General features: G+C 48.7%; 14 protein-coding genes across 14 annotated transcripts; 6 read left to right on the top strand and 8 right to left on the bottom strand.

Annotated features, from left to right (window-relative positions):
* Positions 1-89: 89 nt before the first annotated feature.
* Positions 90-797, top strand: N7471_011895 (HD domain-containing protein; the record flags this gene model as incomplete). Its single annotated transcript, XM_057284614.1, has 1 exon — positions 90-797. The coding sequence occupies one exon, from the start codon at positions 90-92 to the stop codon at positions 795-797; it is 708 nt and encodes a 235-aa protein (XP_057130880.1).
* Positions 798-1,342: 545 nt separating this feature from the next.
* cap2 (F-actin-capping protein subunit beta) lies at positions 1,343-2,481 on the top strand (the record flags this gene model as incomplete). Its single annotated transcript, XM_057284613.1, has 5 exons — positions 1,343-1,371; positions 1,513-1,892; positions 1,966-2,235; positions 2,306-2,353; positions 2,408-2,481. The coding sequence occupies 5 exons, from the start codon at positions 1,343-1,345 to the stop codon at positions 2,479-2,481; spliced, it is 801 nt and encodes a 266-aa protein (XP_057130879.1).
* A 277-nt stretch (positions 2,482-2,758) lies between these two features.
* N7471_011893 (mediator of RNA polymerase II transcription subunit 11) lies at positions 2,759-3,359 on the bottom strand (the record flags this gene model as incomplete). The annotated part of the gene is made up of 2 exons (XM_057284612.1): positions 2,759-3,223; positions 3,279-3,359. 2 exons carry the CDS (start codon positions 3,357-3,359, stop codon positions 2,759-2,761), a joined length of 546 nt encoding a protein of 181 aa, XP_057130878.1.
* Positions 3,360-4,218: 859 nt separating this feature from the next.
* On the bottom strand, positions 4,219-4,437 carry N7471_011892 (uncharacterized protein; the record flags this gene model as incomplete). Its single annotated transcript, XM_057284611.1, has 1 exon — positions 4,219-4,437. One exon carries the CDS (start codon positions 4,435-4,437, stop codon positions 4,219-4,221), a length of 219 nt encoding a protein of 72 aa, XP_057130877.1.
* Positions 4,438-4,708: 271 nt separating this feature from the next.
* Positions 4,709-7,208, top strand: N7471_011891 (putative transcription initiation factor TFIID subunit; the record flags this gene model as incomplete). The annotated part of the gene is made up of 5 exons (XM_057284610.1): positions 4,709-4,900; positions 5,014-5,152; positions 5,207-5,250; positions 5,301-6,115; positions 6,170-7,208. 5 exons carry the CDS (start codon positions 4,709-4,711, stop codon positions 7,206-7,208), a joined length of 2,229 nt encoding a protein of 742 aa, XP_057130876.1.
* A 440-nt stretch (positions 7,209-7,648) lies between these two features.
* On the bottom strand, positions 7,649-9,476 carry ppe1 (putative ribosomal protein/carboxylic ester hydrolase (Ppe1)). The gene is made up of 5 exons (XM_057284609.1): positions 9,134-9,476; positions 8,499-9,037; positions 8,352-8,442; positions 8,042-8,295; positions 7,649-7,970 (listed from the first exon to the last, which is right to left on the bottom strand). The coding sequence occupies exons 1-5, from the start codon at positions 9,319-9,321 to the stop codon at positions 7,762-7,764; spliced, it is 1,281 nt and encodes a 426-aa protein (XP_057130875.1). The 5' UTR covers positions 9,322-9,476; the 3' UTR covers positions 7,649-7,761.
* A 2,905-nt stretch (positions 9,477-12,381) lies between these two features.
* N7471_011889 (uncharacterized protein) lies at positions 12,382-13,647 on the top strand (the record flags this gene model as incomplete). The annotated part of the gene is made up of 3 exons (XM_057284608.1): positions 12,382-12,685; positions 12,758-12,956; positions 13,026-13,647. 3 exons carry the CDS (start codon positions 12,382-12,384, stop codon positions 13,645-13,647), a joined length of 1,125 nt encoding a protein of 374 aa, XP_057130874.1.
* A 454-nt stretch (positions 13,648-14,101) lies between these two features.
* N7471_011888 (uncharacterized protein) lies at positions 14,102-14,314 on the bottom strand (the record flags this gene model as incomplete). The annotated part of the gene is made up of 1 exon (XM_057284607.1): positions 14,102-14,314. The coding sequence occupies one exon, from the start codon at positions 14,312-14,314 to the stop codon at positions 14,102-14,104; it is 213 nt and encodes a 70-aa protein (XP_057130873.1).
* A 943-nt stretch (positions 14,315-15,257) lies between these two features.
* On the bottom strand, positions 15,258-16,175 carry N7471_011887 (uncharacterized protein). The gene is made up of 2 exons (XM_057284606.1): positions 15,442-16,175; positions 15,258-15,390 (listed from the first exon to the last, which is right to left on the bottom strand). Exons 1-2 carry the CDS (start codon positions 16,057-16,059, stop codon positions 15,325-15,327), a joined length of 684 nt encoding a protein of 227 aa, XP_057130872.1. The 5' UTR covers positions 16,060-16,175; the 3' UTR covers positions 15,258-15,324.
* A 196-nt stretch (positions 16,176-16,371) lies between these two features.
* Positions 16,372-18,026, top strand: N7471_011886 (Aldehyde dehydrogenase C-terminal; the record flags this gene model as incomplete). The annotated part of the gene is made up of 3 exons (XM_057284605.1): positions 16,372-16,424; positions 16,474-16,515; positions 16,571-18,026. The coding sequence occupies 3 exons, from the start codon at positions 16,372-16,374 to the stop codon at positions 18,024-18,026; spliced, it is 1,551 nt and encodes a 516-aa protein (XP_057130871.1).
* A 466-nt stretch (positions 18,027-18,492) lies between these two features.
* On the top strand, positions 18,493-20,169 carry N7471_011885 (DUF2417 domain-containing alpha/beta hydrolase; the record flags this gene model as incomplete). The annotated part of the gene is made up of 2 exons (XM_057284604.1): positions 18,493-18,681; positions 18,751-20,169. The coding sequence occupies 2 exons, from the start codon at positions 18,493-18,495 to the stop codon at positions 20,167-20,169; spliced, it is 1,608 nt and encodes a 535-aa protein (XP_057130870.1).
* A 704-nt stretch (positions 20,170-20,873) lies between these two features.
* On the bottom strand, positions 20,874-23,033 carry npl4 (nuclear protein localization protein 4; the record flags this gene model as incomplete). The annotated part of the gene is made up of 4 exons (XM_057284603.1): positions 20,874-21,149; positions 21,214-22,672; positions 22,736-22,866; positions 22,941-23,033. 4 exons carry the CDS (start codon positions 23,031-23,033, stop codon positions 20,874-20,876), a joined length of 1,959 nt encoding a protein of 652 aa, XP_057130869.1.
* Positions 23,034-23,894: 861 nt separating this feature from the next.
* pst2 (putative NADH-quinone oxidoreductase Pst2) lies at positions 23,895-24,665 on the bottom strand (the record flags this gene model as incomplete). Its single annotated transcript, XM_057284602.1, has 4 exons — positions 23,895-23,990; positions 24,047-24,443; positions 24,502-24,587; positions 24,639-24,665. The coding sequence occupies 4 exons, from the start codon at positions 24,663-24,665 to the stop codon at positions 23,895-23,897; spliced, it is 606 nt and encodes a 201-aa protein (XP_057130868.1).
* Positions 24,666-25,608: 943 nt separating this feature from the next.
* Positions 25,609-26,373, bottom strand: yth1 (cleavage polyadenylation factor RNA-binding subunit YTH1; the record flags this gene model as incomplete). Its single annotated transcript, XM_057284601.1, has 1 exon — positions 25,609-26,373. One exon carries the CDS (start codon positions 26,371-26,373, stop codon positions 25,609-25,611), a length of 765 nt encoding a protein of 254 aa, XP_057130867.1.
* Positions 26,374-26,620: the final 247 nt, after the last annotated feature.

The raw sequence follows: 26,620 nt of genomic DNA, 5'->3' as shown, positions 1-26,620 counted from the left end.
AACTTGAACCGTTGGTATACCATTCAGTCTATATCATCGAACCAACCAAAAAAACCAATCCCCCAACAACCGGATCAAAAGCGCCCACAATGGATGAGACCAGCGAAGAATTCCAAGCGCTCTTCAGCAGGATGTCCGCTTTCGTGACAGACTGCATGTCAGGCCACGACCCATCGCATAACCCAGCACACGTCCACAGAGTGGGAGCGCTCGCCAACAAGATCCTGGAAGCAGAGCGGGAACTGCACCCGACAACGCAATACAACGGGGCAGTTGTCAAGCTCGCAGCACTGTTGCATGACATTGGCGACAGAAAGTACCTATCTAAGATAGATGCAGCTCCTGGAAGCGAAGAACCCGACCCAACGACGATGGTGCAGCATGCGCTCCTTGCGCGGGGTGCGACGCCAGAACTCGCATCCCGGGTGCAGACGATTGTGTCCCATGTTTCTTATACGACTGAATGCAAGGATCCGGCGTTGATTCGGAGGATGATTGACGAGGATGGGTTTGTCGAGCTTGGGGTTGTCCAGGACGCTGATCGACTTGATGCCATCGGGGCTGTTGGAATTGGCAGGTGTTTTACCTTCCTTGGGGCTGTAGGGAAGAAATATTGCGTTGATGGGAAATGGGAGATGGATAATTCCATTGAGCATTTTGGGGACAAGTTGGTTAAGCTGGAGGGGATGATGAAGACTACTACGGGGAGGGAGATGGCTAGGGTACGGACGGAGAGGTTGAATGTGTTTGCGGGGTGGTGGCAGGAGGAGATGAGTCTCGTTTCTGGTTCTACTTAAGAGAGGCTTTATGCACAGTGTCAACTCCATATTGATTTATTTTTACACTCTCCGAGATGGTTGTGATGTGCATTCTAAACACTCCTGGCAAAGATCTTCGAGATATTTTAGACTCACAAGCCTTACTCGACTGCTGGGCTTATGATAGTCACACCCCTCAGAAAAGTCCATTACATAAATCTGAGGAGAATGGTTTCGTCCATTTCTTGCGAGAACACTGAAGATCCAGCAATCCGACAATGGCCGGTCTTTTCCCTTACGATCTTGCAGACAGTGGACGTATTCCATACGCTAAATTAAGAATCAAAGATAATCAAATAAAGCAAAGCTTGACTACATAGTACAGATATTTGTAGCTGTATATTTGTGCAGTCTTTTCCCGTCTTTTTATAGATGCAAATTGAAGTTAATGTATTCCAAGGTTGCACTTGATATAGATATCATGTACTGCCACGCAAGCAGCCCGAAACGTGCACGCACCTCATCCGCCCAAGATCAACACCGCCATTCGTCGAGCAACAGATATACAACCAACCTTCGCAACCATGGCTGATGCACAATTCGACAGCGCGCTGTGAGTAACCTGTCTCAACTAATATGGCACTACAACCCCCCTTTCCCACCAACCATGACACCTTTCTTGACAATCCCAGACTCGGACGCAACCCCGCCCCATGCAGTCGGAGACAAGTGAGCTGACCACCCCCCTCTGCAGCGACCTCCTTCGGCGCCTGAACCCACGGGACACCAAGACCAACTTGCAAGCCATTACCTCAATTGTCCCCGAACTCACCGAAGACCTCCTCTCCTCCGTTGACCAGCCCCTGGAGATTCGCCGCTGCCCGCAGAGCAACCGCGACTATCTGCTCTGCGACTACAACCGCGACGGCGATAGCTACCGGTCACCATGGAGCAATGAGTTTGATCCTCCGCTTGAGGATGGTACCGTGCCCAGTGAGCGAGTGCGCAAGCTCGAGGTTGCCGCCAACGAGTCGTTCGATGTTTACCGCGAGCTGTACTATGAGGGAGGCGTGGGGAGTGTGTATTTCTGGGATTTGGACGATGGATTTGCTGGCGTGATTCTATTGAAGAAGGGTGCGTTACGGATTGACTGTGGATCCCTTTCTATGCTTTAGATTGCGACTGACTGACTGTTTCTTTCGATTAGGTGTCACCCCGGGTTCCCAGAGCTCCGGCGAATGGGACAGCATTCACGTTTTCGAGGCCACCGACCGCGCTCGCATGTCCCACTACAAACTCACTAGTACCGTTATCCTCCACCTGGCCAACAAAACCGAGGCTCTTGGTGATATGGACCTCAGCGGGAACATGACTCGCCAGGTGGAGGTTGATATGCCTGTGGAGTCGGATGCTAGCCATGTCGCCAATGTGGGCAGGCTGGTGGAGGATATGGAGTTGAAGATGCGAAATTTGCTGCGTATGTTTCTTTCTCTACCCGTCATTTAACGGCTTGAAATTGTATGCTGACCTAGGCTTTCATATCACAGAGGAGGTTTACTTCGGCAAGGCGAAGGATGTCGTTGGCGAGCTCCGAAGTAAGTGGATGCACATAATATCCATGCCGTTGCAATATGCTAACATGAACCTAGGCTTGGGCCCATTGTCTGATGCGAACAGAGACCGGGAAACCCAGCGGGAAATGATCATGTCCATGCAGAAGTAGCCTTTTTACTGTTCCGACAAATATCCTGCTCGGCTAGGCCGATGAACTATACCTGTCGTTGCGTTTTCGTTTTGTATAGCTGAGTTCTGTGAACATGCTCGAACACTGGTCCATACACATTTTGCGCCTGGTACCATGTAATCACATGTGTGTATCATTTCCAATGGAGCTCATTGTATTCGTAATTTCAATGCCAATGGCAGCAGCTGGCCCGGGGTATCATAAACGCATAAAGCAAACTCAGCCAATCGCGCCGAATAAACCGATAGTTCACCATTCAATCCACTTGCATGTCCTCCGGTTCATTCGCTGGCCTAGAATCCTTGCTTGTCTCAGAAGGCTTTTGCATCTGCTCGACGAATTGACGAGCAGCCGCCCACAATTCAGCCTCCTTATCTTTTCCAACTGTATCTTTCCGGCTATTGAGCCGACTGATGTCCAGCGAGTTCGGAGCTCGCGATTTAGCTCCCGCGACTCCTTCGTTTCTAGCTCCAACCTTTGTGTCCCCTGCGCGCGAGGCCTTCTCGGGTCCTACGAGAGATGATTCCTCTAGGGAGTAGACCTGGCGGCGGAGGGAAACGTCGACTGAGGAGAGGAGCGCGAAGTATTTCGCACTTGCTTCTTTGAACCGCGTTTTGTGCGAGTCGAGTGATCCATCCGGTGCAACGGAAGCGGGGCCCGGTTTGGCGTTGGTCAAGGCTTGGATCGCGAGACCAGCAGAATGAAGAAGTTTCGTAACATCCTAATGGAGAAGAATCAGCAAATGTTTCCTGCATAAATTGAATTGATCGTAGTACTTTGTCCATCTCATTCAGCTGTCGAATGCGATCGGCAGAGGTAAAGCTAGGTAGCTCTTGCGGGGGTGCGTTTTCACCCATGTTGACTAGTCGGAGGTTGTATGAAGGAGGAATATCAATTGCTGTGTCCGTATGAATCAATTCCACTAGCTTTTCGAGTGTAGAACGAGAGATCGAGATCGCAATGGAGATGGGGAAGCTTATTAGGTGGAATCACGTGCCGGAAGTTGGGGAGGTCTTAATAAGCGGTGAGGTTGCCCGGACCCGGGCAGCTCGTCGGGATATCAAATTCAAGATATCAAATCCATTATTCTATCGTTGAACGCTCGAAGTCCCATATACCTTTGGGCGCTATATACATTAGACAAAACACTGATAGCTGACGACCTAAGCCCATCATATAAATCGCCGGCGATTGTACCCAACCCTGCTCCGTTGCCATTCTCCGTCGCAATTTGAGGATTTGTCTGAAAGTTATTGTCGATTAGTTGTCGATTATGTCTGCACCAGGCGGGGCCCCAAGCCCTGGACCGCGGAGCGGCAGTATGGGACCAGGTGTAAACGGGAATGGGATGGCGATGCCTTCCCAGCAACCATTACCTGGAACCCCCGTTCATTCTGCACCGACCCCAGGACCCAGTGCACCACCAAGTGGTGCTATGTCACAGCAGAACTTGAACCAAATAGTAGGTACCCTTGTGATTTATTTGTGCGTTGTTCGAGAAGTCTTGCTTTCCTCAAGTCCCCTCTTCCCTTTGCACGTTGTGTTCATCCTGTGTCTTTCGGAATCAGCCGAGTTTGAGAAGCTTGATATATGGCGACATTTCCACTGGATTCCCCCAGAACATGGTGATAGAGATCCAAGATGGAGGACTCTAAGGTGCTTTGCCTCAACGTCGACGATATTGAAAATGCCGCGAGCCCTCGAGCACCCTATTCATTAGCCATTGCAGCCCTTGGATGATGATCGAGGTGTCGACGATTGAAAACCAAAGGTAGCGCGCCACAGCGTCGATGATTTGGTTGATGCAACAAGGACAGGAGTTCCTTGTTCATTGGTCATTGCAGCCTGTGGTTGGTGATGGAAGTCCGTGATGGAGGACTCGGGTTTCTCTGCAACACCGACAACATGGTTCATTTCACAGACCTCGAAGAGCATTGATAGCTAGCTGTTATTGCCCAGTGCAACTCAATGACTCGCGATCAAGCTCTGTGACTGAGTACCCAAGGCATCACAACTCAGAGCAAACATACACTATTCATCCATAAATTTCTCCACGCGGTTTTCACCAAACAACCATTCTTCACACTTTCCCGATTATCATTCACTCGGTTTATCCATCTTTATCAACCCATCAACCCAATACCTTTCTTTCATCTTCACACAAAACGCACCGCCTTCACAAAACATCGCCAGAACTGCTGTGGCTATGGACACTCGAGACGAGGTTTGGCGGCCTCCTCGCCGGCGCCCAAACACGACCTCGCAGACCCAGAAGACCCAGAAGAGACCTAAGCCGGTGGCCGCTGATGTGACTCCGGCACAGTCTGTGCCGCGTCCACCCATTGCAAAGCCTTTGCAAGCCCTCACCTTGGAGGAGACACGCGCACGTGAACAGGCTGTCTGTTTGCTCATTCAAACTCCTCCCACCCCACCCTACTTGTCTTGCCCATTTTTTTTGTTTGCTCAAATAAGTTCAGTTTGAATTGTACGCTAACTTTCGATCTTTTTTAGGTTATTGATTATTTGGCCAAGAAAGGCTACAGCCGTACAGAGGCAATGTTGCGCATGGAGTCTGCCAACCAGGAGATCGATGGGCGTCCGCTCCCTCAGCTGGGGGAGGATTCTCGTCCCAAGACTCGACAAGGCTTTGGTGAGCTGGGTATTCCAACCAGGTGACTCAACATACCAACTAATACTCTACTAGATTTACTGAAGAATTGGGTTGAGGAAAATCTTGATCTGTACAAGGTGCGACAAACAAGGAGCGACTTGATAACTCAATGCTAATTCTCTCGCAGCCTGAACTTCGGCGTGTTCTATGGCCGCTGTTTGTCTATTCCTTTTTCAACATGGTCACTTCCTTCTATCCTCAGGATGCGAAGTCATTTTTCGAAACCAACAAGAACATGTTCCTTCCTGAGCATACCGATGACGTCCGCCACTTCGAGCCTATCAGCTTGCCGGAGCACCTGCAGGACAACTCCGTTGCTAAGCTTTACCGAAACAACAAATATCGCGTTGTGTTAAGCAACCCCGCTTACACCAATCTTCTCCAGTTCCTGGAGAGCAAGGATAAGGAGGGAGGTTCTGTCATGAACGCAATTCTCAGCAGCTTTTGCTCGGTGAAAACTTTGGACCGAGCAGCAGATGACCGATTCAGTTTCGCTGCCATGTTGAACCAAATTAGTGCGGACCAGACCTTCCCGGCTGAAGATGAAGGCATTCCGGGACACCACCCCGGCTCGGCTTACACTGGTGACAACCCGGCCATGGCCGGCACACTTCCCCGCCTGAAACTCGGAAGACTCCCTATGGAACAACTTCTGGAGGAGGATGTGCGGGCTGAACTGGCCGAGGAAGATGCGAAACAACCTCCTGCCGCTGGCCGTAACACCCTCATTCAAGAGTTCGACCAAATGATTAAAAATGAAGATGACGAAGAAGCACCTAATCGTGCAGATCTTCCTTTCCCTCAGTCCACTGCTCGTGACGTCCAGATTGAGGTGAAGAAGGTTATGGAACATCGCGACCGGTTCGAGATCAAGGCTCGCACAGGTGGTGTCGGTCCTGGGCTTAGTGTGTGCATGTTCACATTCCACAACACTTATGATGGGTATGTTCATCTGAACAGTCTTTTTAATGCAGATCTTTACTAACAAATACACAGAGTTACTTGCATGGACTTTTCAGATGACAGCCAGGTTGTTGCCGTCGGATTCCAGCAGTCATATATTCGAATTTGGAGCCTTGATGGCACCAACATTCAAGCTGCTGACCCTGACCTCGATAACTCGCCACCTGCCAGCTCGCGCCGTCTTATCGGCCATGCGGGTCCCGTCACTGCTGTTGCATTCCAGCCTTGCGCATCTGCTCGCGAGAGCCTTTCGGGAGATGACAAGGTTGCCACCAATGCACGCTGGCTGCTTTCATCATCCATGGACAAGACAGTTCGCCTTTGGTCTCTTGATAGCTGGCAATGTATGGTCGTCTACAAGGGCCACGACCGCCCTGTCTGGGACCTAAGCTGGGGACCCTTTAGTCACTACTTTGTCTCCGGTGGATCTGACCGGACCGCCCGTTTGTGGGTGAGTGACCAAATCCGCCAGCAGCGTATCTTCGTCGGTCACGATCATGATGTGGATGTCGTCTGCTTCCATCCCAACTCAGCATACATTTTCACTGCCAGCTCTGATCACACTGTCCGCATGTGGGCTGTTTCGACTGGTAATGCCGTCCGCATGTTCACTGGCCACACTGGCAGTATCACCGCGATGGAGTGCAGCCGCGATGGAAAGCTTCTAGCATCCGCTGATGACCAGGGTTGCATCATCTTGTGGGATCTGGCTCCTGGTAGACTTCTGAAGCGCATGCGTGGCCATGGCAAGGGTGGGATCTGGTCTGTCAGCTGGAGCGTGGAGTCCACGGTGCTGGTCTCCGGTGGAGCTGATGGTACCGTGCGAGTTTGGGATGTTGCTGGTTCACAGGAAACCACACAGGGTGGCCGTATCATCGGCGAAACAGGTACTGGAACCAGACTGGATGCAGCCGCAAACCCCTCGACGAGCCAGACCAAGAAAAAGAAGGGAAAGGACGTCGTTGTCACGGCCGACCAAATCAGCGCTTTCCCGACTAAGAAGTCTCCTGTCTACAAGGTCAAGTTCACCAATATGAATTTGGTGGTTGCTGGTGGTGCCTATTTGCCTTAAAATGGCACCCAGGTCCGTTGTTCTTGGCGTCATGCGCTCTTTTTTTCTCTCTCAGAATACCCTTACTCCTCCTTGTATTATCACGTCCCTTTTCACGATCCGCGCATGATGATTCCGTGTGATGGAATCCCGGTGGCGTTCGGAATCTCGAAACCCTGATTCTCGGTGTTTATCGATGGAGAGGCACGAACTTTTTGCCGTGCCCGGCAGCTTTTTGTTTTTCCTGTTTCTTTGCTCTAATGTTTGTCGCAGCGGGGTGGTATGGAACTTCGGACTGAAGGCTAGACTTCTGGCTGCCCTGTGTAGTCAGGTTGGCCTGGGCCTGAGAAAGATCCTCTTTTCGCCCCATTCGACAATGAAACGTTTTCTTCTTATATCATTTTATCTCCCTGCATGCAAGTAGCTAAATCCCATCAATTGCAGATGTAATGGCATTAGAGAAAGAGTCTTGTAGATCAAGTATTTGCTCGAGAAGGATGTGTTTACATCTATGAATGGCCTCTCATTTAATATCATGTTTCTCATTTCAATCACCAAGACAAATCATAAAATACTATCTCAGGTGCCCCGTTGGGCCACCGGGAGCACCAGTCCCCTTCTTCATCGCCGCTGATGCCTGCATATCCGCCACCTTGGGCGGAAGCACCATTGCGCTCCGGTCGTTTCGTCGGTAAAAGTCCGCCAGAATCTGCGCAGTCTTCGCAGGCTGGTCCTCATGAACGAAGTGTCCTGCTTCAGGGAAGACCTGAAGTTGATATTTTCCTGTGGTACTGAAGTGAGCATGATGCCGAATGTTTATAGACAGCTGACAGATATTTTTTTGAAGCGCATACCTTGCATCTGCCCGATCATTAACTCTTTATCTAGTCTGTCGGTCCCAGCAAGTAGTAGTAGCTTGCCACCTCGTGCATCGAGGAACTTTCTACTCAAGCCCACAAACCAGTTTTCCCAGAAAGGTTTCGTTGCGGAGAGGTTGGTGCGCCACACCCAAGGACGGGACGGGTCGCTAGGCTCGCTTTCTTCGTATAAGAGGGACGGAACCGAGGCGCGAGCGGAAGTGGTGTTCCGTATTGTGCGGGAGCGAGTACTTGTGGTATTTGTTAGCAATGATGGAAACAAAGGACAGTCGGGATGGACACATACTGCCATTCAATCCCAGATAGCAGGGATGGGAATCGGCTTGGACGAGTCGAAAGATATTTCTCCATGCTCTGGAGAGCATCCATTGCAGACCCTGTCAGAAAGGGATATCAGTATCGGATAGACATGAACCAAAAAAGACCAGCGTACCTTCAACTACGTCGAATACCGCGTATGCCAACAGCTTCGGGCCCAGCTCTCCTTTCTTTGCGACATCCGTAATCACCGCACCGCCTAGACTGTGTCCAACCAGAATGATATCAGGGAGCTTCTCCCAACCCATCCTGGTTTGTGTCTGGTAGATCACATGGACTAGATCCCGGCTCAGAGTCTCAAGACTGAGGTCGAGCTCAACCTTCCCCGAGGATTCAGCCTGTGCTGCAGCTGCCGTAGAAGGAGCTTCATCGTCCGTCTCACCGTCTAATGTGGTCATGACAGTGCGGCCATGGCTTCGAGCATCCAGTGATAAGGTCCCCGCCTTTGGGAGGATCTTTCGGATCTCTTCCGCGCACGTCGCGAAGGAAAGCCCAGATGAACCGGCCCCGTGGTGCATGACAAAAAGCGGGCCTGATTCAGTCGGCGGTGTTAAATAGACATGGTGTACAATATGGAGATTATCCACATCCTCTGGAAGAAAGAGCTCCTGGTCAAAGAAGTCTGTCCATGTCAAAGAGGTTTGAGATGATTGTCTGTGGTCGCATGTTAGCTTTATCCTAGATAACTGCTGATTCAAATAGCCAATTGATCCCAAATTGAGCTCATGGAAATTGGAGAAGTAAACGAACCGTCGGCCCGTTCGGGCGAATAGCTGTCGCGTGGGTGATGGGACCATCGTCCCGGTCGACGACAGTGAGGAAGTCGAAGAGTCATCCTCCCATGCATCCTCTGACAGGCTCATTGACCCAGGCATCGGTGCTTCGGGTGGGAATTTGGCCAGTTTTGACTTGGCAAATGATTTCTGAAGGTCACTCATCTCAAGTGGGTACCCCGGCTGTGTCGATCAAATGGAGGGGTGCATGGATAAGGGCTGTCAGACGTGTGTTCCCTTCCACGCACTGCCAATAATTTCTCAAAGCGAAATGGGTTTTAGTAGAAATAATCTAGTCCATTCACATCGGGTGACTGCTGTGTACACTGTTGTGTTGCCCGCCGGGCGTCAACCATCGCTGACTAATATCGTTACTGCCCACCAGGGCACCTCCAGCCGTGACTGAGATGTCAAGCCTGCCAAAGCTGTAAAACTTGTAAATTTCCTTTGTCTGGGAATCTTAGCAGTAGTGATCACGTATAAGGTCTTGAATATTTTCTGTGCACCTAAATAGTCATTTTTGGTGGCCCAGCCTAAACTTCGGCGATAAAGAAGTATATATAAGCAATCTCAACTTGTTATAAGAACAACGGAACCATAATGACAAAAGGAGAAGGGAAAATAAAGCACCATGAGTATGTCCATTATAACATAACACACATCTCCTCGGTCGTAGATATATAGTAGTTCTACAGAAACTCATGTCATCGATCTGTAAGGCAACAAACGGCACTAGTTATACAACATCATGCGTACATATATATACATGTACGTAGTAAGTAAGTAGTATTGGGCAGACATGCCTGTGAAAGCAGAGCAGGCTACATATAAGAAAGAAGAAGGTGCTATACATGACTCATTTTATAATATTTGTAATAATAGGTGCAATGAAGTGCCGTCCAATTTTTGATGAGACTATTTTGGGCTCAATTGCTACGAGTATATATGTAGTGTATTTCTCTTAATTGATGCACTGGCATATTATCAAAGCACGCGTGTTACTTCCAAGCAACCTAGAATGGATAGATTTAGGTATCTCTTACATGTATTTTGTATATCAAATACACCAAGAATAGTCGGTCGCATATACGGGCTTGTCACGTCTTTTTTTTTAGCACATATAGTTATAGTCTTTTTAGTAGTTAGTTAGTAATTTTTTGTTTTGTTTACATAGTCCTTGCTACCTAGGTAGTGTTGTATGTAGCTAGGGTATAGGCGGTAAAAACGGCTTAAAATGTGCAAACCGACTTTTCCATGTATAACACTTGCTAACAAGAATAGCCGGTCGCGTTTGCGGCTCCTGTCCTTGAGAACGACATGACCCAGTTGGCTTGATGGTAGCCTTTAGATGTCTTTTTTTTGGATTATCTTCCCTCTTGTCAAGTTTTCTGGGTAGACGGGGCGGAGGCTTAATTTGTGAAACAACTTTGCTATGTACAACATTTGATGTACATACATTGATGTAGCAGGGCGAAAAGCCGCCTCACTCTATTCCAAATTTACTTACAGTTATGTAAACTTGGTTATATAGTTAACTATTGACTAGATAGACTACTAGGGAAAAAAAAAAAATCGAAACAAAAGCCAACGGCGGGGGTCGAACCCGCAACATTCAGATTAAAAGTCTGACGCTCTACCATTGAGCTACGCTGGCTGCTATTGAACGAATCTGCATATCGTGGATACATTAGAGACTTGAGACTCGAAATTGAATAGACTCAAGACTCGAGCTTAGAGAGACCTGGAATCCAATATCATTAACGGAGGGGATTGCTACAGACGGTGTTCTGTTTGGATGTCTTTGTAATTTTTTCTTAGTAGTGTTATATACTCATATATACGATATACGAAGGCGGCAAAAGGCATAAACAGTACAGCGCACTTTTCTGTATATAGTTAGGGACAAAAATATCGGCCGCTTATACGGCCTTGTCATGTATTTTTGATAGTCTTCCCAGATAATCAATTGAGATGGCTTTTTTGAGATAACTGTATAGCTAGAGGGCAAAAATAGGCGGTAAAAAGTGTAAACCGTACAGAGGAATGTGTAATCTTTGATATATGACAAAAATCTGGCAGTACGACAATGTATGGTAGTATAGTTAACTATCGCATAGATACATACATATGCAACCTTAGAATTCACGAACGAGAATTCCAACGGACAATCTGACTAAGCTCAATATGCACTTGTGTGGCTCGCCAATTGGCGGTCACATGTTTCCCGGGTAGAACCCTGTATCCAACCATGTATTCAACCATAGTATCCGACAATATACTTCCAAATATGGAGTCACAATAAACACCAGCCAGCCCTATTTATACACGAGGCAAAAAGGGAAAAACGAAAAAAGAAAAGCCAACGGCGGGGGTCGAACCCGCAACATTCAGATTAAAAGTCTGACGCTCTACCATTGAGCTACGCTGGCAGTTGATGAAGCAATTCAAAGTGGACCCGGAACTTGAGCTCGGAGAGACCTGAAATCCTAACATCATTCAACAGAAACTAGACCTTCCAATCCCAACAGCGTCCCAATAGAGACCATAACGCTGTAAAGGTGATACAGGTGTCTTCTGCCCAATTAGACAACTTAATTTGCATCACCCCACGTGGTGTTCTGATGATAATTCATGCTGCATGGTCCAGCAAGTTGGCGGTGATCCTAAGTGTATACAATGGTCAAGTTCCGGAAGATTGAAATGCTTTGTGAGTGAAAGGTAGGTGGGTGATAATCCAAGTATGTGCGATGTAGGGCGTTGGTTCCTAAACCATCGGGGCAGTCCTGTAGTCCTATAGAACAAAAAACATTCTGGCCCATTCAGTGTCACTCTTATTCTTCCAGCTATGCATGGTTGCCCTTTGCACCACAGAATCCCACCTGTTCAAGAGCTTTGTTTCTCCTGAATCGAGTTGCATTTCTACCCATCTAAAGCAACTCCATAGTTTAAGCTCTGGGTCACATGCACGATACACTCATTTCTGCTGGTAGCCGCAAGCCTTTAAGCCTGTTTGATGTTCCGGCTTTTATTTGTCTTTATTTGTTGGAATATGCCTGTCATCTCATTGATGCCTCCATTTGCTTGCAGACTGAGCGTTTGTTTGTTAGCTTCAGGGTAGAGATACCCTGCTTCTGATAGACAGAATAGATCATGATTCTTCTTCCTCTCTCTTAACCGCTTTCTCCTATCGACACGCATTTTGACACCCTTCCCATCCTTTACGCCATGTCAAAACCACTGCCCCGAGGCCAGGCCGAGGAAGTCTATGATCTTGGGTCTGAGGCGGATGATGCCCTGAGTGTGAACCAAATCTTGAAATATGTTGTCTGGGAAGATCTGGAAGAGCTCGAGGATGAAGAACTTCATTCTCAAAAGCACTCTAGAAAGAAACAGGCGTCTGATGAGCAGCGTGATATGCTTGAAGAAGTTGTCAAAAGTATCTGGGGCTCCCTCGAAAGAATTTCAACGACAGACCTGGGTTCGATCCAGATTCCTTGTGTCGATACCAAGGAAAAGCAGGAAGCCTTAAGTATGTGACCAGTTGAAGCCCGTCAGATAGAGCCTCTCTAACAGTCTAAAAAACAGCTTGAACCCCACAAAGTCATCTTCGCTAGCCTTAAAAAGCTCGTAGATGACTTGGTTGAAAAGCTGGCTCAGCCAGATTTCGAAATCCATCGTCTCAAGTCATACCCGGACGAAATGCAATGCTTCGAATCGACACAGCTTCTCAAAGATAGGATTGCAAAGTGTATACTTCCAGAGGTGCGACAACTAGAAGGGAAGCAAGTCACCCGCCAAATGTGAGTCCACACCGCTAAAGTATACGAAGCTTTTACTTATATATAGATTAAGCTAGACGATATCCACAGAGTCCAGGATCCTCTCTCCAAATGGCCCGACACTGGTGGATACCTATTGTACATCACTTCTAGTGAGGCCGAAGAGTATTGGAGGCCGTATATTGGGCAGGCTAGCATACTGATTCGTCGAATTCCGCAACATATTATGCAAGTTCTACAAGGGCATATCGACACACTTTGCTACTGGGTTGCCTCGAAACCAGGCCGGCAACTAAATTTTATAAGGCTCTGGGATATTATAGAAGAGGAGGGGGACTCGCGCCAATCCCTTGAACTCCTTAACACCCTCCTCGAGAAGACTTTTTGTGTCGGCTTCCAATCATTATGTGGATTTTGCGATTCCCTATTTGGCCCTGACTGGAGATGGGTACGTGACCCTAGCTCGCCAGCATGCAGCCCTCAATGCCATGCCGGTATCAAGCAACATGCCAAAAGACCCGAGGCCGCACGGCAGGTACAACAAGGCTGGGTCAGGTTCCAAGATCAAATGTCAGAGAAGCTACAAATGTCGGAAGCCCTAAGACAGTATTTCAAGGATGAATTCGGCCTTGATACTAGTAGGAACGGGCTGAAAGCTATGATGGCAAAAGGAAACTTGCTGGCCGAGCCCTGCCTCAAGGAACGCATGTGATGGAAGAAGATTTCCTTTTGTCTTCGGCCTCCATTTCGGTGGTTACCCTTTTTTTGCCGCTTCTGTTTTCTTTTTTTGATGGTTTGAAATTTGGTGGTTTGGCCTTTCTAAGATCTCTTTTGACAGTTAAAGAAATTCAACTACATCAATTTCGGGCCTGGATGTTTAGACAGAATTAAAAAGATTCCAACTAATTCTATGAAGCCAAATGTTCCATTGAATTTATTGTTTATATAATCCCAAGATAAACTGCAGTACCAGTGTAGAGATTTGTTAAATGCACCTCATAGAACCGGACCATACAAGCCTCAAACTAGGACGTCCACCACTACAAGAAAGGCAAGCTCACGGCGATTGCATTCAACGCCGACCATCTCACAGTCAATTGCAATGGCCTTTCGGGTTGCTTGGTTTGGATTTGGCGGGGGAGTTGCCACAAATTCATTGAATTCGATTACCCCCCCCCGGGGCGAGTATACCAGGCGAGAGGGGCCGGTGATATGGAAAAGCGTTGCTCTTTTAACTGGCTGGCTGGGTGAACACAGCCCTGGAGGTGGCCGAGAAGCCACTCCTGTTCTTCGGGAGTGAGATTGGGGCTTTTGTCGGCCGTAATTGCGGATTTGGTATCATTCCCAACGGGGAGAACGGGATTGGTGTTAATTGCCATCATGGGCTTGGTTTGGAGTTGTAGTAGACGGTAAATGTGTAGTTGAAGTGGTGAAAATAAAAGTAGATGTCGGTATTGAGGTTTAATGAGATCGATAAATGTAGAAAGGAAGAAATCTCTGAGGGAGGGAATAAAATAAATAGGAAAAAGTACACGACACAAGTCGAACGCACAATTACTCAGGCAGCGCATTTTATAACAGGCATCGCAGCTATAAAAAGGGTGGGCGTCGAATAGCCTGCCATAAATGGCATGGTTTCGTACTTCCAGCTATAACCAGTCCTTTTAGGCAAACCTACTCATCTATATAGATCTACAGATAGGTACCATTGAATAATAACTCAGCATAGTCATTTTCTGTTCGTGTATAGCAAGACGAGTGAATTTGGAACAGAAGCCATTGGCCACGCCATTTGGAAATAACATTAATCCATATAAGGGGCTAGATCGTGAGCATAAGTCAGAACAATCTGCACTATGTTGTTGTAGGCAACGATACATGGGAAGTAGCTTGAACGCAATGGTGTTGCGCCGAGAAAATTATAGACCAAAGAGTGTCTAGAGGGAGATGCAATGATACCTAGACAGTTAATGACCGAAGTGAAATTACGCCACCCAGGTGGGTTGTGGGCTATAGAATAACTAATCATGTATAGTGTTAGACTGACTTAAAACAAAAAGAGGATTCTTAATGATGCCTGTGCATTGTGGAGATAGCTCTCCCATATGGAATACTAGAAAAATGCGGTGGTGGCTTTGAATAGATAGCTTCCCTCCCCCCACCAAATCCAAAAATAGCTGACATCCTAGGAGCAAGAAGAAATAAAGACCGCGAGAGAAAAATAGTAACAAGATACAAGTGGGTAGAGGGGGCACATAGCCCTTTGAGAGTTGACAAAGAGGCAGATATACAAAACACACCCAAATGTTTCCATTGTATACTGCACATTGCATAACAGACGAGGATTGAGACCAGTTCAATTAAAATATCCAAAAGTTCTTGTATTCACTTAACATCGGGGAGGAGGTGCAGTACTGAACCTCGAGTCTGCCATGTACACAGCAATAAGGGCAGCCTGAACAAAACAGTTAGTGTCTAATTACCGACCAAAATTAGATACACTCACTAGCGACAAGTCGAAACCCTCAGCCACAAGAATCTCAAGGACTTGTCGTGGCATCAAGGACACATCACCTTTAGAGGTACATTTGGGTAGTGTCTTATTCATCGTCATGCTCTCACGGACATCAACCACTTTCTGGCCCCCAACACTGGCCGAGAATCCTTGCCACGCGTAAGAGCCCGACTCTCGGACTTCGACCGTCGCCATTCTATCGCTCTCGCTTTTTGAGTCTGGCTCCATCGAGTTGCGAAATGTGAGTCTGTAGACATTCTTCATGTTGACCCTGAAATCCACAAGTTCTTCGTCTTCATTGCCGGGTAATCGCACCCGTAATGGTCTTTTCCATGCTAGGACTGCTTCGCGAGTCTGGAACATGGGGAGTCCTGACGAATCGCGAAATTCGCGGGCTGGAGTGTCACCATATTTGTGGCCAGTGACTGTGAAAACCGTCGAGTCGTCCCAATATCGCTTGATGGTATATTCATTGGGCGAACGGTGGTCGTATTTAGGTTTTAGGTAGAGCAGAGTTTCTTCCTCGGCGATATGTTCTGGTCTGATTCCGACAGGCTGAGAGAGTGTCCTGACAGCTTTGGTTACCGGTGTATTATAGTCCGTATACATGGTGGGGAGTTTGAAGATGAAAACAGCGCAGGTCGCGAGATTTCAATTTGAGAAGGGATCGACATGGCCCCTGTCCCCGATACGTCAGTCTTGCGGTGATCAATGCAATATATTTCTTGACAGGACAGGACTCCATCTCGTAACGACAGAAAGTCGGAAGCTCGAATGTTACTCCAAGCTTGACCCCTCACCTGGGCATTTACCCCCCTCCAGGGAGATAAGCCAGATAAGCGCAATTTATAAAGCATCACTTCCCCTCCAGGCTGATTTCGAGGGGCTCCTAAGTTTTTATGTACCTGGATATCTTCTATTATGGAATATCGCTTGTGGTTGGCCGGCAAAGAGCAAGATGGGAATGCAGACATGTGGGTAACGGTTATGTTGACACTTGAACCAGAACTGACAATTCTACAGCATTCCCATTGAAGACCCAGCAACCGGAGAAATCTTCGCGCAGTAAGCTTATTCGCAGAACTCGGGAAGCTTTTGATCCCAGCCTAACCATTGACAGATGTCACGCAGCCTCGCCAGCAGATGTCGAGACCGCTATCTCCACCGCTCACGCAGCATACAAGTCCGGCGTATGGTCGCGTGCGAATCGTCATCACCGCGCCGATGTTTTGGACAAATGCGCAACGCTTCTCTCCGATGCCCTCCCGCAGCTCATCTCAACAGAATCAAAGCAGACGGGTCGAGTGATTCGAGAAATGAAGGCCCAGGTCCCATCTTTGACAAGATGGTTCAAATACTATGCCTCCCTGTTAAGAGTTGAGGAGCGATCTGTTCTGCCGACGATGGGGAAACTGCATAACTTTGTCGACCGAGTGCCCCTCGGAGTGGTCGTTCAGATCACCCCGTTTAATCACCCGTTATTGATCGCCGTGAAGAAGCTTGCTCCAGCGCTTGCCGCTGGAAACAGTGTCATAATAAAGCCTAGTGAGCTGACTCCATTGACAACTCTTCTGCTTGGTAAAATCCTTCGCGAGGCGGGAATTCCAGATGGCGTATTCAGCGCCTTACCTGGTTATGGAGCTATCACCGGTAAAGCACTGGTTGAGCATTCCTTGGTGAAAAAGGTGGATGTGACTGGTGGAACCGATGCCGGCAGGGCAATTGGGAAGATTGTTGGAGGAAATCTGGCAAAATACACCGCGGAATTGGGTGGAAAGGCGCCCTTGGTCGTGTTTGAGAAGGCCAATATCGATATGGCGGTCAACGGAATCGTCTTTGGAAGCTTCATCGCAAGTGGACAGACGTGTGTGGCCAGCACCCGGATTATAGCGCAAAACTCGATCATGGACGAGCTACTGCACAAGCTCAAGGCTAAGATTGAGAACATTACACGCCGAATTGGGGCTCCGAGCAACCCGGAATCAACCATGGGACCACTTATCTCCGAGAAGCAATTGCGAAATGTGGAGCGCCTAGTCAACAGCGCTCTAGATGGAGGAAATGCGGTCTCTCTCATCGGTGCAAAGCGGATGGTTTCTCAAAGCCCGCTTGACGGATTCAACTTCGAGAAGGGATACTTCTACGAACCAACGCTACTTGCATCCAGCAAAGAAAACAACAGTATTGTGAAGACGTCTATCTGGCGCGAGGAGGCGTTCGGTCCTGTTATTGTCGTTGCTGGTTTCGATACCGAAGAAGAAGCAATTGCATTGGCAAATGACAGCGAGTTTGGATTAGGAGCCGGTGTATGGACACTCGATCTTCCCCAGGCTTTCCGAGTGTCGGAGCAGATTGATGCAGGAATTACTTGGGTGAATACCCATCATCGAAATGACCCTAGCAGTCCATGGGGAGGTGCAAAGTCTGCCAGTGGAGTCGGAAGCGAGAATGGGATCGAGGCTTACAATGCCTACACAACATCGAAAAGCACAATTATAAACTATGCTTCTCCTGATGAGTCCTTGGCTGCGGATGACTGGTTTGGAGATGGCTCCGGCAATGTTAGATATGGCTGAATGGAGTCATATTGCTGGTTTCTCCTGACTCTGTTGCCCAAATCCTCGAAGGGATTAGCATGAATATTAGTGAGGGCTTAATATAGTATGCTATAAGCAGAATACTTAAAGGTAATCATATCTCAGTTAGAAGAACTTACGCCAACCTCTACCCACCTCCAAGGTTGCATCTCACATTGGTCTCTTTTCTCGTGTACTTTTTTGATAAAATGCTTTAATGTTATTCGTATCTTCAGGCAAATAAATACACAAGAAGTCAGAAAAGTATTAAACGACGGTGCTACTCGAATATCCAAGATATAGATCTGCGTTACCCGGGAACAACCTGTAATGGAAATGCATGATGTCATACCCATCAGCTGGATATTACCAGGTTCGGCCTTGGTCCATTTTTTCAAACATACAATCCTCTCAAATTAATTTATATGAAACCTACTAAGTCAAAATATCGACACTAATCTTCACCATGTCACTCTGGGGTCGCAAAAACGACCATAAGTCTACGGGGCCACCCCACACCCCAAATGGGGAAGAACATCGACATGCGCCAGATGCGCCAGATGCGCCAGAGCAAAGATTCGAAGAACCTACTGAGCGCTCAAGACTGCTCCCTGCAGATAGAAACGAGGGGTTCCTAAGCCCAGATGATCCTGCAGTGAGTCCAATAAACAAAACCATACTAAATAGCACACCAAAGACAAGTTATAGCTAACACGAGAACCAGGTATCGCCCTACAACCTATGGAGCGTGCGCGCTGTGCGCGGCGTGTCAGTCATCGCATTGGTACTGAGCTTCATATGGTGGACATTCCTGCTGGTTTCCTTATTCGTCAGTCCACCGATGATGCACTCGCGGGGGTCGGGCTTCTTTGCCTTTTCATATACCACCCTGGCGATAGGATATCTCGCCCTTGGACTGTTATTCTTCGCAGTGCCATCCAAGTCCATAACTATATGGGCCATTACGCTTGCTGTTCTGCTTTTCGTGGATATGTGTATTATCCTCGCTGTGCCGCGGATCCGTCTTGAAGAGGGCTGGGTGGGGATTGCTTCTGTCGTCTGGGTAGCTCTGATCTCTATCTACCAGGCCATCCAAAACCAAGCGGTCGCTTGGGGTAAGAGGGAGGAGGAAGAGCGTCTTACTGGTCGAGAAGAGACTCGACGCTCGCTGCTGGAGTGGATTGCTGTTTTTGCTGAAACAGTTTTACTGGCTGTAATTGCGATCGCGGCCATCTTGTTCACGGCAACGCTGATCTTGCGTGCTTTCGATGCCGGGCTCAAGACTCCAGGTGAGCGTTACTTGGTGCATGGGGATACCTATCAAGTTCATCTCGCTTGTGTCGGGAACAAAACTGCAGATAAAAATGCACCAACGATCCTTCTGGAGGGTGGAAATGGGCCTGTCGAACATACACTGCAACCCTTCATCGACGATGTATACGGCCGTGACGGTATCAGCAGATACTGTTACTGGGACCGACCAGGATTCGGATGGTCCGACAACGCACCCTCGCCCCATTCCGCGGGCATGTCAGCGGACGTGCTAGCAGAGGCCTTAGCTCTTGCAGGAGAGACCGGTCCATGGATAGTCGTTTCCGCTGGCGTTGGCAGTCTTTATTCGAGGCTATTTGCCAGTCATAATATTCTCGAAGTTCGCGGCATCTTTATGATCGATCCGCTCCACGAGGCATACTTAGGAGACATTGGGCGACCTGGTCGTGGGTTTTTGCTCTGGCTTCGTGGTATCGTTTCTCCGCTAGGATTGGATCGACTTGCGGGCGCCATTTTACGCGGCCGTTCTCGCCAGGACCGTGTTATCGGACGTGCGGCTTACCAGTCTGGGAAATACATCAAAGCAAAGCTGCAGGAAAACCTTGTCGCTGTCACTATGACTGCCGCTGAGATACAGTCTTCTCGACATATCCAGATGGGTCATGCTCCTGTAGTTGTTGTGAGCTCTGGGCAAGAAGTTCAAAAGAATTCCCAGTGGGCAGAGCGACAGGAGGATCTGTCTCATCTTACAGATAACCTTTTGTCTTGGGATATTGTTGACGATGCACCCCATGAAGTATGGAGGACCGGACAGGGACGGGAAATATTGGAAAGACGTTTGAAGGAGCTTGTCAAAAAAAGTCAGGGATAAGAGCCATGAGGGGGTGATCGTCACCGGTAACTTGTATTATTTGGGAGTTTGAAATTTATATTCGGGCGTTTATGGGCAGTGCAATACTGAAGAGGGCAGGGAATTTGTCATAATTGTGTACTATGAAATACATCCCCGCGAATTTGACGATGAGGGGATACATATGATGCTGTGGTCTATGGCGTGTATTAGACTCAGGCTATGAGAGTTCCTCGCCTGACGTCACGTTGCTACATATAAACATCACATGTAGGCTCATTACTTTGTAGCATCCATTTGGACACATTAATCCAATCAAAAAAATCTACCCCATATCTGTTATCCGAAAAAGCAGATCTAAGTGAACAAGCCGTTGAGACAAGAGCACCAGTGAATTATCTAATTACAGCACACTCCAGGGCTGTAAGATGCGTAAGACGCAAACTGGATTTTCGAGTGGTATATTCGTCGAAAAAGCAGTGATATCGGGCAGAGCTTTAGCCTGCTATAACTAGCCCACGAACCCAAAGGCCTTCCAACTTCCATTCCCGCATTATCAAATCTCCATCTCGGGCCCAGGAATCGACAATATCTCGGGGAAAAAGGCGATAAACAGTCACTAGTCCCCCTCGTAATTTTTAGGGCAACACGGTGGGGAAATCCGAGGCGAAATGTCTAGGGGGATTGCGATGAAACCGGACGGTGAAAAGACGAAACCCGTCACTCTAAACTAGCTCCCTTAAACCTCTTAGCAAGCTGGTCACTCTCGGGACTGGGAGATATGGACCGGGGTAGGGTGGAGGGTGGGGGGTTCCGACGTTTCCGGGATTGGGAATCCGGGCGAGAAGGCTCGGCCGGTGTGGGCCAGGGGCGCTTAGGGGGCGCTCACCACTCTCTTGAAGAATTGTCATCAACGTGGCCCATCCTGGGGTATTCACGAGCTGCATGCCCTCGACGGGGGACTTCGTTCTGGCGACGCGGCAGAGGAGTGATTCCTCATCCTGTTCGAGAATGCGAGTTAGAGTCACGTACAGTAGATTAAAAGATGCATCATAGAACACTGACCTTGCTAAATGTGCCGACTCCATGCAAGAAGCACAGGATGTGGAAGTCGGAAACGCCTTGGATAGCTTTGTCGGGATCACCATGGGACATGAGTTTCTGGGCAACGTGTCGAAGCTCTTGGCTTTCGCCGATGACCTCACGGTTCTCGATAGGGAAGCGGCTGTTGGTAAATAACGGGGATGACTCTGTTGGGAATCCGTGGGTGAGGGTGACTAGTAGGAAATCCACTGGGAAACTCGGTTCAGCGCTCTCCTGTACGCTTGCACCGTACTCATTAATTCGTCGGTAGAAGACTTCGGGAATGTATCGTGTTCTGCTTCCGAGATCTTTGTCGTGCTCTGATTGCACTAGCATCACGGTCGGGTCCGCTGAGGGTTCGATGATATCTCCTCGAACCATCTCAACTGCAGACACAGATGCTTGGTACGAGCTGATAGCAATCGCACCTGTCTCGTCTCCGCTGAGCACACACGTTACGAAATCTGAGCCGAACTGTCCTGTCCGGCTCCATTTTGTTGACTTGGGATTTTGTGCCTGGAGTCGGGCAGCGAAGGTAATTTCCAGTGAAGACAAGAAGTATGAGTCGATATGCCGCTTGCAAACCACCGAACCATCCCCACGACCGCCATCAACCAAGTCAGTAAAGATGACACCAACCTTCTGCAACCCGCAGAGACGGGCTACCTCGTCTACTTCCTTTTCATTGTGCCAGTCATGGAGTGTTACACCATCGATTTCGCCCGTTTGCGGGGGCTCGTAGATTGCTTCCACGACAGCCTTGACACCTAGTGGTACTTCGGTGTACTCCTCGTATGTTCCATACAAGAAGCCCAGCCGTTGAGCACCTGACTTTCGCCAGAAATCAAGGAGGGAATTGATTAGATCTGGGGATGAGAACTCCACATGGTCAACCATGCGGAATTCCTGGGGTTGCAGACTGATTGCGCTCGGTTGACATTTGGTGCAAATGCCCTCTGGCCAAGGCGAATGTCCCGACGGGCAGTCACTTCGCACTCGGTAATATGGTTCGTTTAGCGGAGGCATGAACGAGGTTCCCATTTCGGGCTTGTTGGTCGCGGCATTGATTTTCCGCAGGTATGAGTGGAAAGAAAGGTGCTTGATCTTCTTCTCTGTCATGTTGTTCGCATCGTAAGGCTCGAGTGGCATGCAGTAATCACACATGCCTCGGGGACCGTGTCTGCACATCTTGTAGTCCATGCCACGCTTGATCTTTCCGTCTTTCTTGTCTAGCAGATTGTCCAGCGGTGACTGCTGCACTACCTCCCACGGGTTCTTGATTGGAGCGGAAGAACTTGGCTGTGGACGTATCGGGACTGTCTGTTGCTTGGGAATCGGTGCTCCATTGAGTCGCTGTTCTGTAGTGGTGGATGTTTTGCCGTTTGAGGGTCCGTTCTGTTGTGACTGTTCCTGGTACCCAATAAAGAGCTTATCGCCATGCCTTCAAGCCAGCGGCGCGTGAGTAATTCAATCTGTAGAGGCCAACATGACATTCAACACTTACTTGAGGCCAACCTGCTGAAGCGAAACCCCTTGTAGGCCTTCCAGTAGTCTCTCCTCACCACCCGTGCCGATCGGTTTATTTGAGAGGGCAATGGACGAAGGTTCGACGTTTGCCGGGAGGTGTTCTAGAATCTAATGCCGGTTGCCCGTTAGATCTTGGCTCTCATCCTGCTATTGTTCCCTTCTGACCAAGGGCCGACAAATACCTTTTTTTGAAGTGATGGGAAGAGTTCCTCCGGGCTGACCGTGAGTCGAAATTGGCCGTTTCGACTCTCGAATCGCAGAAGAATGGAGGCCATCTTGGCCCTGAGAAAACTAGAGCACTGTTGAAGAGAAAGACTGAGAGGTAGTGCCTTCACTTTCCGAGGAAAACAAGTGGAAGAAGAAGATAAAGAAGACACATGCAAGTGAGAAAAGAAGCTCGACTCGAAGCTTCCCTGGTCACGTCACAGCTGGCGGGCGGTATGGTACCTGGCTGACAGAACACCCCGCGGTCGGCTCTGGAGTTTTGGGCGAGACGTCGGTAAAGTCGTTACCACGGATACAGAGCCCCAAGATTGAGAGCCAGAAGCTGGATATTACATGTACATGAGAATAAATACTTTCAAAGGGAGATAACAAAGCAGTACCTCTTCTAGTACCGGTATCAGAAACGAATCTTGGAAAAATGTGAGCAAATTACTATGTAGGAGGCAGAAATGTGCCCAGAAGGATACGTAGTACTAATTGTGGAATGTGAACATCTGTAACATAACTAAGTGGATAACTATAGAAAGTTGAACATCTATTTGTTACTATGGGTTTTTGCAAAAGCAATTACGAAATCTTCTTCCATAAATTTCTTCCATTAGGCTAGAGAAAATTGTCACTTGGAAAATGAAATTGGTATGTCTGTATCATCTATCGTAATAATAATTCGAAACGCCTAAGAGAACGCCCCAGGGAAAACAGCCGAAAATTAAAGAAAGCAAGAAGAGACATGGGCCCAATCAAAGAATGGTACATTTCTTAGGCAAGCCACATGGTCCCTCATTGCTTTTTTCCTTCTTGGCTGGCTCCTGAGTACCCTGCTGCTTCTTGGAAGGTTGCTCGGTCTTTTGAGCGGCCTCCCCAGCAGCAGGAGTCGAGCTCTCCGGCCTCAACTCGGTACTATCATGTAGTCACTGAACCTTGGAAACAGCCTCGTAGAAGGCCTTGCCCTGAGCGTTGGCAATCTCGAGCTCAAGGGCGGAGGGCTTACGGGAACCGTCGGCACCCTATAGACGGAATGGTTAGCAAGAGAAAGGTATCAGAGGGTGTCGGGATAACTTACAGCGAAGGTACCAGCACCCCAGGCGCTACCACCGTGAACCTCGTCCAAGTTGCTCAGCTGGCCGAAGACGGTCTTGTAGCCCAGAGGAACGTAGATGAAGCCGTGGTGAGAGAGAGTGCTCATCGAGGCAAGGGCAGTGGACTCCTGACCACCACCCTGAGTACCGGTCGACACGAAGAGACCGGCGTACTTGCCCCAGAAGCCACCAGTGGCCCAGATGCCACCGGTCTTGTCCCAGAAGGTCTTCCACTGAGCAGGGAAGTTACCGTAACGGGTAGGGATACCGAACAGAACAGCATCGAAGGCGAGGAGGTCGGCGGGCTCCATAATGGGGTAGTTAGCCTTGGCAGGAGCGTACATCTTGCCCAGGACTTCCTCGCTGAGGGTCTCGGCGATCCTAGAGATTCAAATGTTAATCAAATGGCGTGAAGGGTAATGATATTGGGATGACTGACTGGAAGATCTCGGCTTGACCACCGGCGGACTCAATGCCCTTCTTCTCAGCCTCGGCCAGGGCCTGGATGTGGCCGTACATGGAGTACTGATTGGACAGTTAGTGAGATGAGAAATGCATTGCCACTGAAAGACGTACATAGACAATTGCAATCTTGGGAGCCATGATGACGGTTTGAGTATTGTAGAGTGTTGTAGAGGGAAACTTGAGAGAGAAAGAGCGGGGAGGGGAGCTAATTATAAAGGTTGACACCCCGCCGGGGGGAATGTCCTCGGTACCTCATCCACCATATCAATTAATAGGTGTTTTAAGTACCTCTATGATTAGCGAGCGCAGGAAAGCTTCGCAATTGCTATCAGTCATCGATGACAGAGCAAGTATGCAATATGGTTGGTCGAGCGGGATCCACTCGGATATAGCTCTGGCCTTAGTGATTCTTACTGAGAACTGACAAATGAAAATTTACGCGCCAAGGGTGGGCGTTTCCCTACTATGTGCCTAGTAGAGTTACGAAACCATTAGTAAAACTGGTGATCGTCCAGATTCCACCGCGGAAGGGCATTGCTTTTAGTCAATGGCGGAATTAAAAGGATATAGACCATTTCTGTGCTTATGTAGACAGCGCCTATCATGATGTCATGGAATCGCTCATGATGCCTACACATGTTTCTTCGCTATGTTGGAGACACAGGGCTCCGAATGCATCGTATGAATTAGATCGAGGTAAGCTGACATCGGCGTACTTAGGTCCGGTGGCTGAGGATTAACACGAAAATGGATTTTGTCTCACAGCACTACGGGTCTATTATTGCCAGACGACCTCGGGAAGCCAGCGTATGTATGTTGTAGTAGACGGCAGATATGACACAGCAAGGGTGGAACAAGTATTTATCCCTTGCAACACCAATTATACCATTGAGCTCAAGTGAAAAGAACAGTTTTTTTTGTGAATATTTCTGCGTCAAATTCAATGGGGTATCGCGGGACTAGCGCAAGAACCATAAATGAAAAGAAACCAAGGAGCCCGTGGACCCCTTGCTGAAGCCACACCTCACTCCATGCCATGCAATGTCGCCAAAAAAAAAAACCCTTGCGATAAGAATCCCACCTAACCCCTTCCACGCCCGCGGAAGCGACCACGCCCAAATCCACCACCCCGACCACGTTCATTTCGCCATTCTCGTTCCCGTTCTTTTTCCCTTTCTTGTTCTTCACGGATGAGGACTCGCTCGTGCTCAAGTTCTTCCTCCGTCTTTTCAGTGCGCATTGTAGGCCGTGGTAGGTTTTCCGGCCAGCGAGGGTGAGCATCGGCACACGCTTTTCCATCAGGGCAGAATCCGGCCAGATAGAAGGTACATATTCGTCGGCGGACGTGTCGCTTTGCACATAGTGGTCCCAGTTCGCAATATCCGCGGTCGTAGTGCTCGCAAGGCGGCAGGCGTGCCTCTTCGCGGACATGTTGGTAGAGGCAATCGTCACCATTGGTGCAGTATCCGGATCGCGAAAATGACTGGCATTCTGGCATTCGTCGAAGGTTATATTCGTGGAGGTATTCGCATTTAAGTCCTTTCTTGCAGAGTCCCTTGAGGAAATGTTTGCAAACCAGAGACCCGTGCGTTGTAGAGGGCGCCATTCCGGATGCCGTGGTAGTCGAGGTTGTCACACGGGACGGAGTGGGATGACGATCGGGACAAGCAGGTCCTAATGGGCAGTGTCCTTCACTATAAGCTTTGCAGACAGGTACATCGCTGGCGAGTCCGAAGCCGAAGCTCTTGCGTAGAAAGGGTGTGAAAGAAAAGTCATTGTAGCTGGGATCGCGCGTGGGTTCGGCGGATATGATGTGCGCAGCTGCGCTTTCAGTGTCGGCAGCCATGGCTCGATGAAGCTCGGGCGAAGTGTTGAGGGTAAAGAGATGATCGGTGGTCGTCGCGAGTCAGATGCGTGTATTCGACTGACTATGCCCACCTCTTCGTAAATGAAATTGCAAGGCTTGCACAGAGAGTAGCAATCGAAGATTCTCGGTGTATCTCCGCTGAAATTGGCATGGAGAAGGGGGTTTGAGGAAGAATTCTTGTTGAAGGTTGCGGAGCTGTCCAGGTTGTTCTTCGATTGTCGCCTTA

Source organism: Penicillium samsonianum (assembly GCF_028829775.1).
Source record: "Penicillium samsonianum strain IBT 33392 chromosome Unknown utg000007l_segment0_segment0, whole genome shotgun sequence".
In the NCBI taxonomy this organism is placed as follows: domain Eukaryota; kingdom Fungi; phylum Ascomycota; class Eurotiomycetes; order Eurotiales; family Aspergillaceae; genus Penicillium; species Penicillium samsonianum.
The sequence above is the reverse complement of the archived record's forward strand: the minus strand, read 5'-3'. Positions and strand labels throughout refer to the sequence as shown.

What these genes read in the sequence shown, in the direction of transcription:
- ppe1 (XM_057284609.1), bottom strand. Translation starts at nt 9,321, where the DNA reads ATGAGTGACCTTCAGAAATCATTTGCCAAGTCAAAACTGGCCAAATTC. An exon ending in TTCGCCCGAACGGGCCGACG is followed by an intron (nt 9,038 to 9,133) that starts GTTCGTTTACTT and finishes ATGCGACCACAG; the next exon opens with ACAATCATCTCAAACCTCTT. An exon ending in GGTATTCGACGTAGTTGAAG is followed by an intron (nt 8,443 to 8,498) that starts GTACGCTGGTCT and finishes CCTTTCTGACAG; the next exon opens with GGTCTGCAATGGATGCTCTC.
- N7471_011887 (XM_057284606.1), bottom strand. Translation starts at nt 16,059, where the DNA reads ATGTATACGGACTATAATACACCGGTAACCAAAGCTGTCAGGACACTC. An exon ending in AGGGTTTCGACTTGTCGCTA is followed by an intron (nt 15,391 to 15,441) that starts GTGAGTGTATCT and finishes TGTTTTGTTCAG; the next exon opens with GCTGCCCTTATTGCTGTGTA.